This window comes from Apodemus sylvaticus, chromosome 22 (assembly GCF_947179515.1).
Source record: "Apodemus sylvaticus chromosome 22, mApoSyl1.1, whole genome shotgun sequence".
Lineage (NCBI taxonomy): Eukaryota > Metazoa > Chordata > Mammalia > Rodentia > Muridae > Apodemus > Apodemus sylvaticus.
The window spans coordinates 12,777,650-12,798,108 of NC_067493.1; the positions used below are offsets into that span (position 1 = coordinate 12,777,650).

The 20,459-nt window shown below is 41.6% G+C and overlaps 1 protein-coding gene across 1 annotated transcript in view; it reads right to left on the reverse strand.

Moving 5' to 3' along the window:
* LOC127673299 (uncharacterized) overlaps positions 1 to 19,692 on the reverse strand; it is a 39,665-nt gene extending 19,973 nt beyond the window's left edge. The window contains exons 1-5 of the mRNA XM_052168866.1: positions 19,561 to 19,692; positions 19,172 to 19,374; positions 18,595 to 18,642; positions 17,869 to 18,065; positions 17,239 to 17,622 (exon numbers count right to left, since the gene is read on the reverse strand). Of these exons, the coding sequence (XP_052024826.1) occupies positions 17,239 to 17,622; positions 17,869 to 18,065; positions 18,595 to 18,642; positions 19,172 to 19,374; positions 19,561 to 19,692 (964 nt within the window). The remainder of the gene's footprint in view (positions 1 to 17,238; positions 17,623 to 17,868; positions 18,066 to 18,594; positions 18,643 to 19,171; positions 19,375 to 19,560) is intronic.
* Positions 19,693 to 20,459: the final 767 nt, after the last annotated feature.

Genomic DNA, 20,459 nt, shown 5'->3' on the forward strand with positions numbered 1-20,459 from the left:
CCTCCTAAAATGCTAATTGCAAGATAAGTTGGCTCTGTCATGGCCACCCTCACTGCAAGCTCAGCATGATGGATCAGGCTCCTGTTGACAGGAAAGATCACAGATGGATAGATGGGCATGGAAACCGATGGATTCACTAAGCAGCATCTGGCAATCTCTCAAATGGCCTTGTTATAGAGTGCACACTGACAGATTGTTCACCAAGGTGTGTATCTACCCATTACTCTGCAAAACTATAGCTAAGAACAGAGGGTAAAGTAAATTGATCGTGTACATATAAAAAAGTCTACGCCATGGTCTGTTACATGACAGCAATGGCGGTCTCTCCACACTCATGGGCATCCCCAAGTGGTGGTCTGTCTAGATTTCTCAGTCAGCTGTTGCAGAATTGCTCTGCACCCTTGTGGCTAGCCTGTGGAAACTCCTGTCCCTGCCTCTAATCCCCTACCTCTGTCAAAAGAAAGTCAAATGAAAACTCCAGAGGCTTGTAATTTGCCAGTCAGATTTATAGTAGTAAATCCTTAAACCCCCAAATGCCCACTCAAACTCAATAGATACTGATATAATTTATATAGTTATGTTAAACAAAAGTGTCCTGTAATATTAAATCATCTATCTAAGAAATTCCCTGGTACTTATGGCTCCTAGGACCACGTGGATCTGGCTCATCATCCTTTCCTACAGATTCCATCTTATCTCTCCCATCTCAGTCTCTGTCTCTCTCTGTGTGCTTCTCCCTTTCTCTTCCTGTTCTTCCTGTAAGATCCCGCCTCCTTATCTTCACCTAGTGATTGGCTTCCTGTTGTTTCTTTCAGACAATCAAATACCTAGGGGAAATCCCCCCTGTAAGTGAGTCTACCTATGCCTAATTCATGGCTGTTTTCTCTTGTTTTGCTTCTTTTTTTTTTTTATTGATTACATGTAGTTCCATATTATAGGTTTACATCTATGACCTGTCTGTAAGGTCTTGTTTTGGTTTTGGTATGAATGTCAGGTAAAGATTCGTGATGTAACATGCAGGTTCAAATTTTCCAATACTGTTTTGTGGAAAGTGTTCCCTCCAAAACTCATTAGACTTACTACTTGTGTAAGTGGGGGCATTTTCTCATCTGTTTGATTCAATTATAGCTGTGTTCTTCTCTTTTCTGGGCACCATTCCCTCTTGGCGAGTGTCATCATGTGGATAATTCTTTCTACATTTTTTTTTTTTAGAATTGTTTGGTTGGTTCTTGAACCTTTGCTTTTCTATCCTATTATGAATAACTTGGAATGTAAAGGCTCAGGGAGATTTCTGATAAAAATTGAAATAAGTATAGGGGAGATCTTTTTATTGTGTTGTGTCTTCTGATCAGTGGCTACCATATGACTCTGATTTTTAGTCTGTTCATTCATCCTTTAAGTATTTAATTTGTAGTTGTTGCTATGACATCATTTCCTTACTATTCCCCACTTATTGTCACCATTGCATACAAATGCATTTGAATCCTGTGGCCTATGAGGTTTTCAATTTACTTCTTTGTCCTATACATTCATTCTGTGTACACTTTGGTGTGCTTTGCATGGACAGCATGGTGAGGCCTGAAAATGAGATCCCTTCTATTCACTGCTTTACCGTCCTATGGCTGCAGTGGAATGTTCTTGCCTTACTGCACTAGCTGGCACTTCTATGATGGGACTGAATGCCTGTAGTCAGAGTAGACTTCTGAATTTCTCCTGATTTTGGCATTTCCCATCACATATGAAGCCAGCTGAGGAGTTTGTATAGATTTTCTTTATTGGGTAGAAGAAGTTTGTGTTGTTCCTTTTTTCCAAGCATTTATCATAAAGAAGTTTTAGCTTCATTTGGGCCACATTGTGGCCCAAAATACAGTTTTGGAAGATAGAAGAAAATTCATAGCAAGGAAATAGAATCGTCCTTTTTCCTTGTGTCCCACTTTATAAAATTAAATGGATTTCTCTATGAGGCTAGAAGATGTCTCAGCAGTTAATAAAATCCACACTGAGTGGTTCTCAAGCAACTCTAAGTTCACTCCCATGTCGTCTGATGCTTTCCTCCTTCCTTGGTGGACCCTGTGCACACATGATACACAGATATACAGGCAGGCAGAACACTCATATGCATAAAGATAAAAATAATTTTTAAAAAGTCAAATGCATAAAAAGATTGTCATGTTATTATATTCATTCTTAATAATAACAGATAAACCCTTAATCTTTTTAATATATTTTTAATTGTGTGTCTGTGGCGGTATATGTGCATGGCTGTGCATATGTCCTTGGAAGCCATAGGTGTCAGAACTCCCAGAAATGGAGTTCTGTTGGTTCTAAAGTGATATCATGGGTACTGGAAACCACACTTAGGTCCTCTGCAAGCTGAGCAAACACTCTTAAATGCTGAGCCATTTCTCGATCACCAACTCTTTTTTGTTTGTTTGTTTGTTTGTTTGTTTGTTTTGAGACAGGATCTCTCTGAGTATCCCTGGTGGAGCCAGAAGTCAACTGTGAAGGGCAGCTATCCTTGAACTCACAAAGATCCATTAAACTTGACCTCCTGAGTGCTTGGGACTACCATCCCCAATCCTCATGCTTTTCTTTTTTTCTTTTTCTTTTTTTTTTAATATTTTTATTTTCTATATTCTTTGTTTACATTCCAAATGATTTCCCCCTTTCCAGATTCCCCCCTCCCCATATGTCCCATAGACCTTCTTCTCTCCATCCCTTCTCCAATCACCTCCCTCCTTTTTCTCTGTCCTTATTCCTCTCCAATGCTACATCAATCCTTTCCAGGATCAGGACCTTCTCCATACTTCTTCATGGGAGTCATTTGTTATGCGATTTGTGCCTTAGGTATTCAGAGCTTCTGGGCTAATTAATATCCACTTATCAGAGATTGCATTCCGTGTGTATTCTTTTGTGATTGGGTTATCTCACTTAGGATGATATTTTCCAGATCAAACCATTTGCCTAAAAATTTTGCGAATTCATTGTTTCTAATTCATTCATTGCTGAGTAGTATTCCATTGTGTAAATATACCACATTTTCTGTATCCATTCCTCCTTTGAGGGACATCTGGGTTCTTTCCAGCTTCTGGCTATTATAAATAAGGCTGCTATGAACATAATGGACCATGTGTCTTCATTGCATGCCGGGGAATCCATTGGGTATATGCCGAAGAGAGGTATAGCAGGGCCCTCTGGAAGTGTCATGTCCAGTTTTCTGAGGAACCGCCAGACTGATTTCCAAAGTGGTTGTACCATCTTACAGCCCCACCAGCAGTGGAGGAGTATTCCTCTTTTTCCACATCCTTGCCAACACCTGCTGTCTCCTGAGTTTTTTTACCTTAGCCATTCTGACTGGTGTAAGGTGAAATCTCAGGGTTGTTTTGATTTGCATTTCCCTAATGACTAATGATGTTGAGCACTTTTTAAGGTGCCTCTCGGCCATCTGAATTTTTTCAGGTGACAATTCTTTGTTTAGATCTGTACCCAATTTTTAATATGGTTATTTGGTTCCCTGGGGTTTAACTTCTTGATTTCTTTGTATATATTGGATATTAGCCCAGATGTAGGGTTGGTGAATATCCTTTCCCAAATTGATGGTTGCCTTTTGTCCTTTTAACAATGTCCTTTGCTTTACAGAAACTTTGTAATTTTATGAGGTCCCATTTGTCAATTCTTGATCTTAGAGCATAAGCTTATTGGTGTTCTGTTCAGGAACTTTACCCATGTGCCCATGTCTCTAATTGAGAAGATATCTTATAGCTGGATCTCACAGAAGCATTTTCTCAACTGAGGCTCCTGCCTCTCTGATGATGCTAGCTTGTGTCAAGTTGACACAAAATGAGCCAGTATAGTGTGCATGAGTGTTTTTGCCAGAATGTAGTTATGTATGCTGCTTGGATGTAGTGGTGTCAGATATCAGGGAATTACTGATCGCTGTGAACTGACCTATGGGTGCTAAGAACCCAACACCGGTTGTCTGCAAGAGCAACAAGTGCTCTTAGGTTCTGAGCTATCTCTCTAGCCCTTAATCCCAAAGGCACTTGAACCCACTTTACTCTTCACCGCCTTGAAGAATACTGTAGGGCTTTTTTCTTTTCCCATGAAATAACCATTTTTTCCTGTGCACAGGGATTTCATTTAAGAAGATACTTGAAACTAAAGATGTAAATCCATGCTCTCTGGATAGGTGACACCTATGTTTATATAGGTGGCAAGGTAATCTCTATGAAGTGTGTTGAATACAAGCAAGGCCTGCCACTTAAGACCAAGAACTACTTGTTATTTGCTTGCTTTATTTCCTGGAGTTATGGATGTACACATAACTTCTGCAGGGCAAATTGCCTTTCCATTTGAATTCTAACCTTTTGAGCCAGCATGATTTATAAGAAAGGCCGTTACCATATCTGAGGATGATGAATGGAAGAGACTTGGAACACTCCTGTCTCCAACTTTCACTAATGGCAAATTCAAGGAGGTGACCATTATGGGGAGGGAGTTTCCTTAAGGAACAAATCTGGGACAGGTAGAAAACAAACCCATAGTCCTTCTCCAATGGTCAGTCCTCTGGGTTAGAATTCTTATTAGATGGCCTTTTGTCTTCATACCAGAGAACCCATTATAAAATCAACTGAAAATCATCGCATCCCACTCAACACTTCAAGACTAGGATGATGTGTCTTTTGGGGACCTGAGTTTCCACATTTAGCTGTTACATTTTGTGCTTAGATGTTCCCCATCATTGGGCAGAATGGAGAAATGTGAACAACTTGAGCCAAGAAGAAGAGAAAGGGGAGCCCATCAACATGAAAAAATAAATAAGTGTTGGTGTGGTTGATGGGACTGTAAATACCTCAGTGTCCCCTCAACCCTAGAAATGAGTTCACACTGCCAGAGCAGAATAGGTTACCCCCAGCCTAGTGATTCATGGTACAATTGGGACACCTGACACATTTAGTGCTAGTTACAGCCAATCTATATTTTAAGGTTAAAATTATAACATATACACACCATAGAATATTTGTTTGTTCAAAGAGGGTACGGTATAGACAGGACAACCTGAATGGCAGTTTCCTCTCTGAATGGCATTGATGAGGAAAGGCAGAAAAGTCCAGAAAATGTCACTGGCCATTTTGTATGTTGGGAGTGCAGGTACAATGCAGACTTTAACATATTCATAAAATAGCACTCACTGGTTTCTTATCTATTAAGCTGATGCAGAACCATATAAACTTGTGCAAGATATATAAAGTTTAGATGGACAGCCTCATCCATTGCTAGTCACAGAGGCATAGGGTATTAAAGGAGTTTCTTACAGAGGTCATTCCAAACACCTCAACAAAAGATAGTTAAACAGAGCTTGATAAGTTAATTCCTAAATAGCCAAAAGCTTTGGAAAATCAGTGAAAAACATAAAAGACTGGTTTTTTTGATTTCAAACCTTTTAATTGATTCTCTGAGAATGTCATACCACGCACCCCAATCCCACTCATTTCCCTGTCCCCTCATACATGCCCTCCTCCCTTGCAAACTACACCCCCAACAGAGAAGAAAATCTCCTTGTGGAAGTTGTAGTGTGTCACAGTGTGTCTCACAATATACCCTTTTGTTCACAATTCTTTGCTTGCAAGGGTTCCTGACTCCCTCACAGGCACCACCAGGGGAAGCTCTCCTGCCCTGCCCCTGCTGGGCCATCCAATGCAGCAGCCAGCAAGGGGTAGTGTTCTGCCCCATTTGTGCATAATGACTCTGGACATGGGTCATCGTACATGGAGGATGCCTGTGCTTGCCCCACATCAAGTGACTGGTGATCATCTTAGGCTAGCTCCTCTTTTGGGCCCCATTGGGGCTGGACTGCTGGTTGTCTAAGGCTTGCTCCTTGCTTGGCTGCTCAGGTGACCCCAGGCAGGGTCATATGTCTCAGGCTCACTCCCACCAAGTTTTATTTTTCTTTTATGTGTATGGGTGTTTTTTCTGCATGTATGCTGATGCATCACATGTATGCAGGGCCCTCAGAGGTCAGAAGAGTACGTTGAATCTCTTGGAACTGGAGTGACAGGTGGTTGTGAGCAACCATATGTGTGCTGAACTAAACCCAAGTCTTTAAGTCTTGTGTGAGGGGGTGGGAGAGGATGTCCCCCAGGTGCCCACTCTACCACAGGGCAGACTTTTCGTTTTATAGGGCTAATCATGTGAAATGGTGGGAGGTACTGTCCGTAGTCTTTAAGTAGGGCAGCCAGTGCAGTTAACTGCTGAGCCCTCTCTCCAGCCCCCAGATTCCCCTATTTCCTTTAACTTGCCTACCAGATGATATTTACATCAATACACTTGAAAAGTACCTTCATTTCTAACTTCTCTTGTATAGGTAATGTGAAAACTTCAAAGTGTTACCACATAGAGGGAGTGTGCAGTTAAGGGGCCATGAAAACCCATATTTGTCTCCAGAATAAAGTTTTAAGTTTTTTGAGGTGTCTGTTGTGTGTTTCAGTACTTTCACAGCCAAATTTTGTGTGTGCACTTGGTTGTGAGTGTTTGTGTGTGTATGTGTGTATATGTCTGTGTGTGTCTCTGTGGGTGACAGGTACCAACTTTACCCAGGGCAATAATAGATGGGGCAAAAAAACAAAACAAAAACCAAAACTAAACAAAACACCAGCACTCATGGTATCCAATGCACATGATCACACCAGTTTTCTATGTGAATGATGGGGATCACAACTCAGGTCTCTACACTTTCTCAGCAGGAGCCATACTGACAGCACCTCCCAATCCCTGATAAGTAGTGTTTGGTGGGTCCCTCAGACCTGCATTGGGACCTCCACTTAAGCATTCCCCAGCTGTCCACAGTATTCTGGTGCAGTGTGCATGTTGATGAAATTCCATCATCAACTCCATCATACATTCTTTCAGAAACCAAGAGATCCAGAAAGCCCTCTGCCTCATTTGCTGTGGGTGCATCCCTTCCACGCTGTCTCAGAGAGCTCAGTCTCCCAGGGACACATAGCAGCCTTCTCCCCATGGGATGCTGACTATACTAAGTGGCCCTATTGCCCAGGACAGCCAGTGATTTCCTTCCCTTAAATTCTTTACATTAGATCTCTCAAGCAGAAGCGGTGACATCTTTTAGACTCGTGTTGACAGTGGGAATCAAGTTACCAGTGTTTTAAAAAACTCGACTTCTTGCCTCAGAATTCTGTTGTTTGGTTTGGGAGTTAGGATTTGTTTGTTGGTTTGTTTGTTTGTTTGTTTGTTTGTTTGTTTGTTTTGAGGGTGTAGTGGGATCACATATGGCCACGAAATATTTACTAGTCTCAGAATTTTTAACCTAGGCTTAGAAATAAATCAGATTTTTAAAGGAAATTGGAGAAGGAACTACTTTTTTTGAACATTTTTTTTAAATCAATGTAGATCTTCCATTCTGCATGTATCTAACAAGATTGGAGCTTTATACTGGAGTTTATATAATTACATTTTGAAGGGCTTATGTTTATTTCCACGAACTCAGTAATAACTTGCCAATAACAAGCGCATGAACTACTTTATTCTTGCTTTACTTTCAGCAGCAGTGACTGCTGGTAAGAATCACTTTGCAGTTTCTCTGTGTTACACTTTGGTGTGCATGGTTAACTGTGGTAGTTAGATCACTAATTGCAATATTGCCATGGCAACCTATTATTAAAAGAGACATTTTTCAATACCGTTTTTGAAATATCCTTTCTAAAGTGAGTCATGAAAATAATGTTTCAATTACACATGAGATAGCACTGATTAAATTTGTCATTGTGATTTTTAAAACTCTAGTCTGGCAGTTTTCAGAAAACAAAGGAGATAATATTAGTATCTATCAAAATTAGATTATATTTGTTTTTAATATATTATGATATAATAAATGGGTGTGACACTACATAGAATATACAAGCATCACTTTTCATACCCATGTTTCTGAATACATTTTTATTCTTGGTTAAGATGAATAGAATTAATGAAATATTATAAATGGAAATTTTCTGGTTCATGCTGTTGGTAACACAAAATGCATCTGAAGCAGGTGGACTCCTACCTTATCCACTAGGTTTGTGGAATGCCCAGCTACCATGACTGATGTGTTCCAGCTGTGTCCTGTGTGCTCACAAGAAGAATGACCACCTTTCTGTTGGTGAAAAGTTTAATTTCCTTTCACCACAAGACATCCTCAGTGCAACAGGGACTCTGCTGCCTGCATTCAGAAAGCAAAGGTTTGTCTGGGAAATTACTAGAAGAAGCAACTTAAAATACTGAACAAGGTCATTTTCTGTGACAGCAGATGGATACAGACACAAACACTGTCCCTCTGTTTGCAATGGGCTCATGGCTGTGTCTATACAGGAAGTTGAAGGATTCCTGAATGGCACATCAAGACCAGTATTTCAGGGCCCTTGGTGGTGGTGGGGGGGTCATTTGGAAAAGATCCCCCTCAAAGACTTTTCCCAATCAGTATGGCCATTGTGATTTTAGGACCATTTGCCAAAGCCTGCATGCCAAACCCATGGCTGCATGAAAAGAAATTAAATATTGAAAAAGTGGGAAAGGATTTTCAGCCCTGCATGATCAACCCCGTCCAGCTGACAGCTTTAAAACATTTATTTTGAGTGCAGGATGGGCTTGGTAGAAAGAATAGGTTGAGTCTTTGTATTCATTTATTTAAATATCTTATTTCTGTATCCATTTGACTTACAACTTTCATACCTAGGTGTGCAGGTGCCATGAGAGGCCACAGGGATCCACCTGGCCTGGAGCTGAAGTTACAGCTGTTTGTGGGCCTCCGTGTGGATGCTGGGAATAGAACCTGGGTGGTCCCCCAAAGCAGTCAGTGCTCTTAACCCCTGAGCCATCTCTGTAGCCCCAGTACTTTAGTTTAGACATGAGCAGGGAAATATAATGGGTCCTTAAAGCAGCAGATGATGCTTTATGGGAATGAGAGCTCTCGTTTGTGCCTCTCTAGTAGGATGTACAGGAGAACAGTCAGGTCTGCCTGGCCCATGTGTGTTCTCAACCACAAAGCTGCTGCTTTACTTGCTTTCCTTTCTTTCTTTTGAAATGTAACTGTGAAAACAAACCTTTGCAGCGAGAGAATCTGAGTTTCAGAGGAAGTAAAGAAGCAGGCTGACGCCTTAGATCTGCAGGGTGGACTAGAACTGAAGGCAGGCTCTCCACTGTTCCTTCCCTGCCCCTACATAATGTTATCTAAATGCTTCATTCCAAAGAATGCTGCTTTGAACACATAATCTGGGGTCTATAATTAAGAAAAGGGTTCCCATCTAAAATTACGTGTGGACCAACAACCAATGTGGGTAAATGTTTGTGTACATGGGTCGCTGGTTGAAATGGTCTTGTAGATAAGTATTCAGTGGGTGCTTAAAGTTTTCTTACATTAATTTGTGTATGAGTGTGTGCATGTCTGTCTGTGTTCATGCATGTGAAGCATGGTACAAGTATGGAGGCCAGAGAACAGTCTGGAGCATTCCAATTTCAGTTCTCTCCCTCTACATGTAGCTTCTAGGTATTGAACCTGAGTTGTTAGGCTTGGTGGCAAGCGCCTTTTACCTGCTGAGCCATCTTGCTATCCCAGAAGTTGCTTTTGGCCCATGTTCTTAAAAAAACCTGATTTTATTTGGAAGGGTTTTCTTCAGTTTTTACTGTTAAAATTGTGAAGAGTTTTTGGACATAAGTTATTTTATATGAGGTTTCTTGTCTTTTAATAAAGATAACCACCAAGTAATTGGCTCATATTACAATATAGGTATGTGTGTGCAAGGATATGAATGTGTGTGTGTGTGTGTGTGTGTGTTTAAATGTGTTTACATTATGGAAAATTGTCATTCTGGGACACTCTAGGACAGCAGAAAATCTTTTATTACATATAATTTTTTAAAAGATTTATTTTTTTATAGATGTGTGTGCACTGTAGCTGTACTGATGCTTGTGAGCCATCATGTGGTTGCTGGGAATTGAAATTTACTTGCTCTGGTTGGCCCCACTCCCCTTGGCTTTAAGATTTATTTATTATTGTGTGTAAGCACACTGTAGCTGTTTTCAGACACATCAGAAGGGGGTGTCAGATCTTTTCCAGATGATTGTGAACCACCATGTGGTTGCTGGGATTTAAACTCAGGACCTGCAGAAGAGCAGTCAGTGCTCTTAACCAGTGAGCCATCTCTCCAGCCCCTTATTCCATATAATTACAACTACTACTTACCAAGGAATTTATAATCTTTTTAGTAGAAATATTTGTATTTGCCAGACAATTTAACAATTTTATCAGACTCCTTAATTAGTCCAGGTTACTTATTTACCCAGGAGGTGACTACTTGAATTCTGTCTCATTTTATTTTTTTACTTCCTTTATTTCAGTCAAGTCTGCTTGGTTTTTCCCTCTGTTTTTTCCTTTCCTTTGCTAAGGTTTAAATACAGAGCTCTGCCCCTGCTAGGCAATCGCTGTCACTGAGCGACAGGCCCCTGCTCCATTCAAGATGCAGATGGTAGAGAGTCCTTTCACCTGTCATGGTAGCTGAGATGGGGGACAGGGGCGTCCTTACTTAGACTCCTAAATCAAAGAGCCAAGTTGAGGAACAGAAACATCCATACATTTCCCCAGGAGTCGAAGCAGGACAGAAAGTAGATGCTATTAAAAACGAAGATAGGGGTCAGAAATATTTCATACCTAAAACTGTAAAAATATGAATCCTCATGGAATTTTGTTAAAAGTCCAGATTCTGGGGCTGGAGAAATGGCTCAGAGGTTAAGAGCACCAAGTGCCCTTCCAGAGGTTCTGAGTTCAATTCCCAGCAAGCACATGATGGCTCACAACCATCTGTGTTGTGATCTGATGACCTCTTCTGGTGTGTCTGAAGACAGCAATGGTGTACTCACATACGTTAAAAAAATAAATAAATGTAAAAAATAATTTAAAAAATCCAGATTCTGGACCCTGTACTCTGGGTTGTGGCTGAGAGTGTCACTAACTGGCACTGATGCTGTTGCTGAGTAGGTGACACTTTAGAGTCTCACTTTAGAGTCTCAAAAAGAAAAGTGTCAAATTTTCAAAATGTAAACAGAATATGTAAATATCGCAATAAGATACACATTTATGTGTTTATTCTCATGAGGGTTAGTGAATAAACAGAATGGGTCCAAACCTCAAACCTTTCCTAGAGTTTCCCAATACATAGCTTGGAGAACGGGCACTGCATAGGTTCCATATCAGCATCTCGCTGTTTATAATCTAATTGTCATGTTCTGAAGGCAGTGATTTCTAGAAACTTCAACATGTGCATGTGTGTGTGTATGTGCATGTGTGTCTGTGGACACTGCACACATGAATTCATCTTGGGGTAATTAACATGAAAACCTTTGCTCTCTAGGCTCAGCACTCCAACTGAATTCACCACAAAGCAATCTTTCTCAAGAGGGACATCAAAGACATTTTAAGCCACCTCTCTTCCATTGGGCATTTATCTGTAACCTTTTCTTTTGAAGCATTAAAAGTTCTATTAACCTTAACCCGAAACATTTGATCTACTGAGCTTCCTTTAGGTCCAAAGAAGTGAGAGTTTCACATTTTATTTTCTCAGACAGAAGTGGGTTAAAGCCAATGGGTGGGGTGAGTACCAGCACACAACATAAATATCTCTTCTGTAGAAAACAGTTCATAAAATGATCTAGGTAGCCAGGCAGTGGTGGCACATAACTTTAATCCCAGCACTTGGAAGGCAGAGGCAGGTGGATTTCTGAGTTTGAGGCCAGCCTGTTCTACAGATTGACTTCTAGGACAGCCAAGGCAACACAGAGAAACTCTGTCTCAAAAAATAAATAAATAAATAAATAAATAAATAAATAAATAAATAAATAAATAATCTAGATTTTTATGTTTGTGTGTGCTCATGTTCTGTTTTGTTTTTGAGACAGCATCTTTTTTTGAAAAGATTTATTTATTTATTATGTGTAAGTACACTGTGCCTGTCTTCAGACACCCCAGAGGAGGGCATCACATCTCATTAAGGATGGTTGTGAGTCAACATGTGGTTGCTGGGATTTGAACTTAGGACCTTTGAAAGAGCACTCAGTGCTCTTAATTGCTGAGCCATCTCTCCAACCCCTTGAGCCAGCATCTTGCTATGTAGTCCTGGCTAGAATATGATTTCTTTTCCATAGATTTCAAGTCCAGTATGAAAGTACAGGCCTGGGACTCAGAGACAGGAGGATCACAAGTCTAAAGCTATCCTGGGCTACATAGCATGAACATTCTCTCTCTCTGAATCATATTCTAGAGTTGGGCACCAACTAATAGACTTTTCACTTGAAAATAAGTTTAGAGAAGAAATGAAAATATTCACTTGAGCACAGATTATCTTGGAATTTGGTTCTTTATACAGATTGCTTTGAGTAGAATATTTTAAAAATATCACACACACAAACACACACCACCACCACCACTAATTTGAGTAGAATATTTTAAATACACACACACACACCACTACCACCACCATCACCATCACCACCAAAAAAAAAAAAAACAAACAAACAAACAAAAAACCTTATGGAATTTTCAGTAAAGTTTGGAGTTGCATTTCTTAACCAAACAACGTGTCTGGAGTCTAGGAGAGTCCTACTTGGGTGGCTGAAAATGTAAACTTTTCCTACAGGGAGAGGCAAGGACCAGTCTTCTACAGACTTCGTTAAGTTATTGGGGTAAATGAGATAGACAGATAGATAGATAGATAGATAGACAGATAGGAGAGAGACAGAGAGAGAGAGAGAGAGAGAGTCCTGATTTATCTGTAAACTCCTTCTATGGGAAATTTGAAGCACAGTAATTTTATTCTTGGATTCTATAGTCTACCACTTGGAAAGGACCCAATAAAGTTTAATTTGTCTAAATAAAACATGAATGTAGGTCAAGGTGTTTTTGTAAACTGAGACTGTGAACTCGCCTTCAACATGCAGTAGTATTTTAATATACCCAAGTTTGGATTTTTCTCATTGCATTAGGATTTTTGTTTTGGTCTGGACCTAGCATCTGGAGGTACAGAGACACTTACTTATTCCAGGAGTTATAGACAGATTTTTAGCTTTAAAAGGGTTGAGGTTGGCTGGGGAACAAGCTCAGTGGTTAAGGTCATCTACTGCTCTTCCAGAGGAGCTGAGTTCTTTCCCAGAGCCTATGTCAGCTGGCTCACAAGCACCTGAAACTCCAGCTCCAGGGGCTTGGGTGCCCTCCTCTGGCCCATGTGGGTACTGCACTCATGTGTACATATCCACACAGACCTCCTAAGTTCACATAATTAAAATTCTTTGAAAAAATGGTTGTTGAATATTATTGCTTTCTCCTTCAAGGAAAATCACCCCCATTTAACTAAGTCATTTCTTTTCATTTAATTGTATTCAGTTCTTGTTATTTTCCCAATTCTTTGTTCCTTGTTATGTATTCTTCCTTTGAACATTTCCTGGTATCAAGTCATCAAAATGGGAACTGTCTTAGTCAGGGTTTGTATTCTTGCACAAAAATCATGACAAAGAATCAAGTTGTGGGGACAAGGATTTATTCAGCTTACCCTTTCACATTATTGCTCATCACCAAAGGAAGTCTGGACTGGAACTGCATCATCTCGCCAAACTTCACACCAGCCTCACAGCCCTGTCACTTACATTCCAGAAAGAGCACTAAGCAGTAGCAGTGAGCAGACCTGAGCAAAAGTTTTCTGGACTCTACAGCCAGCTGGTCTGAACCTGTTTCCTCAGCTTTGAAGCCTGTTGTTTTCGGTAAGTCTCTTCATCCTCCAGATCGTGACACTGTTTCAGACAGTTTCCTCTAAGAAAATCTTGATGCCAAGAGACCATATTCCAAGTGGTCAAAATGGCCATTAGTGAAGCTGCTTCCTTTTTGTGAGTTTTTGGTCTCAGGCACAGAGGTGGTGTCTGGGATCCCCCTTGTTCTCCCAATGTGAGTAGCTAACATGTACATGTTAAGATGTGGTGACACCCCAGAGATGGTTTTGGAGCCCAGGACTTAAACCCACTGATGTTGCCTTACCTACTACTCAACTAGGATTTTTCTATCTGAGTGTGAAAGTTCTGATTTGCTAAACTAAGCATGCTCCATGAACCCATCTCAATATTAGATGAGACAAGATACAATAAATGTATGCATTGGACACACAGGTCAGGTGGGTCCAGTATAAGCCCCCCTTTTTTATCAGTTATAGCCTTGTTCTAAGTCCAGAAGCACATGAATTACACATTTCTGCTTGGAAGCTGTTTTCTGTCATTAATGTGAAATTACATGCATTGGACCTGTCTTCATTACTCCCTCCCCAAGGCTTGATATTTAGTAATATTTCTCCCATTCATCCTCAAGTGAGATGCCCAGATCTCAGGTAATCACTGCAGCAACTCCAGGAGGTATGTGTGATAAGCTCTCCCATCACAGATCAGGACCAAAGATGGATGTAGAAGGATGAGGAGAATCTCCAAAGAGAGTCACAGCTCAGGGAGAGCAGTATGGTGGAGGACCAATGGGCTACAGATGAAGTGTGTCTGTGTTTGGCTCTCACATGTGCAATTGTGTGTGCATGCATGATTGTCTGCATGTTCAGTGAGAACGTGTATGTGTAGTATATACATATGCATATACATATGCTTATACATATACATGTGTCTGTATATAAGTGTGTCTCGGTTTATGTATATATGTATATAAGTGTGTCTGGATATATGCATGTGTACATGAATGTCTACATATATGTATATACGTATGTTTGTGTAAATATGTGTTGGTGTGTGCAAGCATGTATTTCTGTGTCTGTGCATGTATGTTTGGTTAAATTGTGCCTTTTTGTGTATTCATGAGTTTCAGTGTATACATATATATGTGCATATATGTATATGGGTGTGTCTGCATATGTACATGTATGTCTCAGATATGTCTGTCTGTCTGTTTATGCAGCCATGTGTATACAAGTATGTGTACTCTCACTACAGTTTGGCAAAGAAAAACTATTGAGGATGTGCAAAATAGAGATTGCTTTTTTTTTGCAAGACAAAATAAAATATGGTTAGAAGCTTATTATCAGATTACAGAATTTAGGCGGCACACACTCAGTTTTTTCCAAAATTGCATTTTTATATCCAATTTTTCAAATTAGATTATTTAATAATTAGTGATTTTTATGATGATGCTCATGAATACTTTGGATGTATAACTTTAGCTAGAAAATGTTTAGTTGAGAATGGTCAAAGCCAGGTGACACATTTGAGAAGTTTGAGTGGGCACTGGAGAGATGTCTCAGCAGTTAACAGCACTGGCTGCTCTTCCAGAGGGTCTGGGTTCAGGTCCCAGCACCCACATGACAGCTCACAACCCATTGTAACTCCAGTTCCAGGTGATCTGACTCTCCTGTGCAGACATACATGCAGGCAAAACACTAATGCACATAAATAAATTCTTAAAATGAAAGAAAAGCTTGACCACCTTTAGTTTCTGCTTTTTGAACACTGAGGAAACAGGACTTCCTGACAAAGCGTGCCCACATGTACCTTACCTGCTGTAGCTAGTGAGCATCTGAATACCAATCAGAACAGCTGAGGAATGTCACCTTTGTTTGTACTTCATTTTAACCAATTACATTTAAAAGCCACACCAGTCTGTAAGATACTGTATTGGGAAAATCATATTCAGGAATAAAAATAATAATTCATGGAGTCATCTATAAAAAATGTTTTTAAAAATTGCTTTTTGTATATGAGTGGTTTACCTGTAATGAACATCTGTGTACTGCATACATGCAGTGCCCACAAAGGAGGAGTCATATCCTCTGGAACTGGAGTTCCAGATAGTTGTGAACAACCATGTGGGTACTAGGGACAGTGTCTTCCTTGAGAAGAGCAGCCAGTGTTGTTATCATCTAAATCATCTCTCTAGCCCCAAGAGATCATTTTTACAGTAAACCCAACAATATTATTTTTGGAAGCCTGGTTTCTGCATCTTGGTCTTTCTTATCATTCTACCAGCTTGAAGCTAGATACTTCATCTGTTTTAAGAAAACTTTGGCATACAGAGATATTGAATCAATGTAATAGACAAATCTGGAGCAATAGTCACTTTGGATAATAGCTGTAACTCTGGAAATTTTACCATGTCTGTGTATGTGTATGTCTATGTGCACGCGTATTGTATGTGTGAACTTGTGTGTTTGTGTTCATCTCTATGTCCATGTGGGTGGAAGCAGGAGTTTGACATGAGGATTCTTCCTCAGTCCCTCTGCTCTTAGTTTTTGTTGAGCTGTACTCTCTCTGAATCCAGTGCTCACCAAGCTATAAAACTGGCTTAGCATTGAGCTAGGGGCTCCTGCCTGATGCTAGAGTCTCTTAGTTTTCTTTTCTATTGCTGTGTTAGAACACTGACCAAAAACCATTTCAGAAAAGCCTTGATTTATCTCACTTTCAGATTACTGTCCGTCATGAAGTGAAGACAGGGCAGAAACCCAGGCAGGAACGAGAAGGCAGCATCTCCTAATTCCTGATATGAACTGTTGCTGGGTCCCTCACAATGCCATAGGGACTTTTGCTTAAGAATTCCCCTGCTGTCCGTAGTAGTCAGTTGGAATGTGCTTATGATTCCTATGCTGCTAATTTCAAAAAACCAGAAAGTAGAGACCTCTGTCCATCAGCTGTGATATGGGGCTCTAGAATCTGTTTCCCTAACTGTTAGGGGCACTGCTGAGACCAAGACCTCCAGGTCACAGTCACATAGTTTATACTGTTCACCACTGTTGGTATTTGCCCAATTACTGCAACATCAGTGGCTTGCTTTACCTATATCCAGGTGGCCTGCCAGGGCTCCATTCCTGTGATTGACCTGTTTGTCTCAGAAATGCAGTCTATAGGTAGACAAGAGTAGATTGTACCACTTAGGAAATGAACTATATAATTTAAGATGAATAAAGAGATTATTTTTATTAAAATCCAAACATAAATAAAAATTCAACACTCAAAGCAACGATATGAAAGAAAATAATCAAACAAATAAAAGGAGATACTTTAAAGAAATAAAAACAGGTTAGGTGGGAACCACTGCTGATTACAAATCAGAAGATAATTGTCCTAGCTATATATCCACCTCAGGCAGTGGGAAAAAACATTCTGGTTCATCTAATTGCACAACAGAATGTAGAAATAGGTGCCCAGAAGCTGAAACATTGGCACCCACGTCTGCAGACATTTCTGCAGCCATATCTGCAGACACAACTGCAGACACATCTGCAGACACATCTGCGGCCATATCTGAAGACACATCTGCAGACACATCTGCAGACACATCTGCGGCCATATCTGCAGACCCATCTGCAGATACATCTATAGGTGACTGTGTATCAGGTGATGTGGGCAGAGCTGGATCTGAACTTGGAAGCTGCACTCGACCAGCTTCTGGCTCAAATGGTTCCAGAGGTGTTGTTTCCAAGAGCGCAGTGTCCTCCCGGGGTGGCAGGTCTCCCTGTGGCTCTGCCTCAGAAGCTGGCCTCACCGTCAGACTCTCTTGCATCACTGAGGCATCCTGCACTGGGGGCTCTGCTGGTGTTGTTGTACAAGCTAAGGGGAGAAGGAGAAGGGATTTCAGTGAAGACCTAGGATGGGGTAAGTTTCCACGATGGCATTGATGGTCATACAAGACATTTTCATGCCAGAGTATCCCCTGTCCTCTACTCACAGTAGGACAGCTTACCTGACTGTTGTGCAGCCCTGGCTTCAGGCCAAAGCTCTGGAGAATTCCCTGGTGGAACCCATCACCAAAACTCCTTCCTACCTTGCCAGGCAACCCACCCCAGGCCTCCTCACCTTTCTCAAGCTTTAGCTTTTTGGCCTCCTCCTCCTCCAGAACTGAGAGCAGCTCCGTGGCTCGGGCATGTACTTCTTCAGAAGGCACATTGAGCTCCACGTAGGTCATTAATCGCCTGACGATGGCCATATCTGGGTCCTTACTAAAACTATCAGGAAATTTCTCAAACCAGCGGGATAGAAAACTGAATATGTCGCTGTGGGGAAGAGGAGGATGGAGGGAAGTGGAGTCAGAAGCCTGGCCTTGCTTCATCAGTGGAGCCGTGGCCCCCATCAGATGAGGCAGTAACTGCCACCCTGCCTACTCATAGGAATAGTGGTCAGGAGTGAGAGGTTATGTGGAGAGGGCTCCAGACACATTGTGTCTCTTGGATGAAAGATGGCACTGGGCTTTAATGGTGATGGATTCAAACAGGGCCCTTCATATTCCATCCTTGCCTCTGCTCCTCAGAACCATGGAGTCCATTGGAGACCTCCATTTTTATCCACCAACAGGTGACCTCTCAAGTACCATCCCTCTAGTGGTAATCCCCAAAACAGGGCACCTTTCAAGCCTTTAGCCCTCAGCACTAACCCCAACCACCCCATGGTACACAAAGGCCCTTACCACCCTCCTCCGCACACACACCACAGATGGGCCCTTACCTCCCTTTTCTCTCCCCATCCCCGACCACATCCCACTGCACAGATTGTCTCTTACCTCAGTTTCACCTGAAACCCACTCACCTCTTTGTTTGCTGGTCCTCCAGTGAGTCAGGCTGGAAGGATGCATACCTGTGGCATTATATCAGGGTGTCACACTTAAGGCCTTGTTTCCCCAACTACTAATAGATCTACAGGGAGCTACTTGAATCTGAAGAATCTAGAAAGGGAGTGGGGATCCTGGGTGCTCTCTGCCCTGCTCTGACTTCCATGCTGAGGTCCTGTGTCATGAGATGTTCAGTCAATGTGTGGAAGCCTCACTGCTCCCTACTAGGGCTCTTGCTCGGTTCCAGGCTTCTTGGGTGGTCCTTTATCTCTCTGGTTCCATTAATCCCATATAGGTCTGATAGGGCCTAGAACCTTTTATACAAATGGGAAAACAGCTCTACCCAATGTACAAGTAAGGGAAGTGTTTGACACTCCCTGGGGACAGTGAAAGACACAAACCAGAGGACCCCAACCCCACATGTGGCCATGTCACTTTGCAGACCCAGATCCAGGACCAACACTGCCAGGGTACAATAAACCTTGTTCTGAGGGAGCACAGAGGCCTGAAGAAGAGCACATCTATCCTAAACCCATGTTGCCTGTAGCCACTCACATTGTCATTATCAGGTCCAGCACCTCCCAGGTGGTAACATACTTGTGGTAAACAGTAAGAAAAATGCTGATCGAGAGGTGGTCGTTGTACCGAACTGCAGTTGGTAAATACTCTACCATTTGTTCAATATATTCTGTGGTTCTATAGTTGAACCTGGGGGGCTTGGGCAGAGAGCCTGTCTTCTTTTTATTCTGAGGACAGACCTAGGAAGGCAAAGGTGTTTAAATGTACAAACTCTGAGAGACATCAGCAATCCATTACTGTACCCTGAAGAGTGAGCATAAAAGAATGTTCCTTAGTGTCTCACAGGAACACACACCCAGGCAGGGACCTCAGAGAATCAGGGGGACCAACCAGAAAGTTCCCTGCTAAAGGCTCTCGCCTGTTACCTCAGGATCCCTGTGGGATACACGCCAGCAGTGTGTCAAAGGGCGTATCCAACGTCTCCAAATGTGGCCAAGGCGACCCCTCTTAGCTTTTTTGTGGTCAGCGCCACTTGAACGCCAGAAACAAGAGAACATCCTTCTGTCTCAAGCACCTCCAGACAAATAAGTCAGGTAAGGCTACTGTTGGCCTCTGGTTACCTGGTAACCATCATTCGGAGTTCCATCTGGACCGTTAAGTAAGTGAGGTCACTTCCTGAGGTCCTTCAGTGTGAACCCTTCATCATAGGTTTTCTCTAGTGGTTACCAGTACTGCAAACTGCTGTCCTTTTTTCCCTATGTGTACAATTTGACACAGTGGTGTCCATAAGCTCATGTTGCTACACTGTCCTGGGAAGCCTGGCATCAGGGTGAGCCTCAGTTTTGAGAAGGCAGGCAGAAGTTCCAAACCACCCCTTCTGTATCATAAGCATCCCAGAAAAAAAGCATTTTCCTCTTAGGGTCTTCTCACAATCCTGACCTGCTCCCTGAAGATGGGGTTCCTAGTATGTCATCATGTGTATATAATGACCAAAGCCCTCTACCTTGGAAACATCCTAATAGTGTTACAAGGGGTAAAGGCACACATGAGCACTTGTACCCATTCACATACACATGTGCACACAAAAGGCTACACACACACACACACACACAAACCCAGGGACACACAGATCTTCCATTTACCTATGCACAGGAACATGTCAGTGTAGAGCAGGCCATCCTAGGTGGGCATAATAATTATGTGGTGGAGGTTAGTGTTGGGGTAACAAACTTTAGCAAAGTGTATGTTTTCATTTTTTAATGTGACTTTCTCTTAGGGGAGTGATCAAGACTCCTCTCTTTTTCTATGTGTCCTAGTGTTTGTC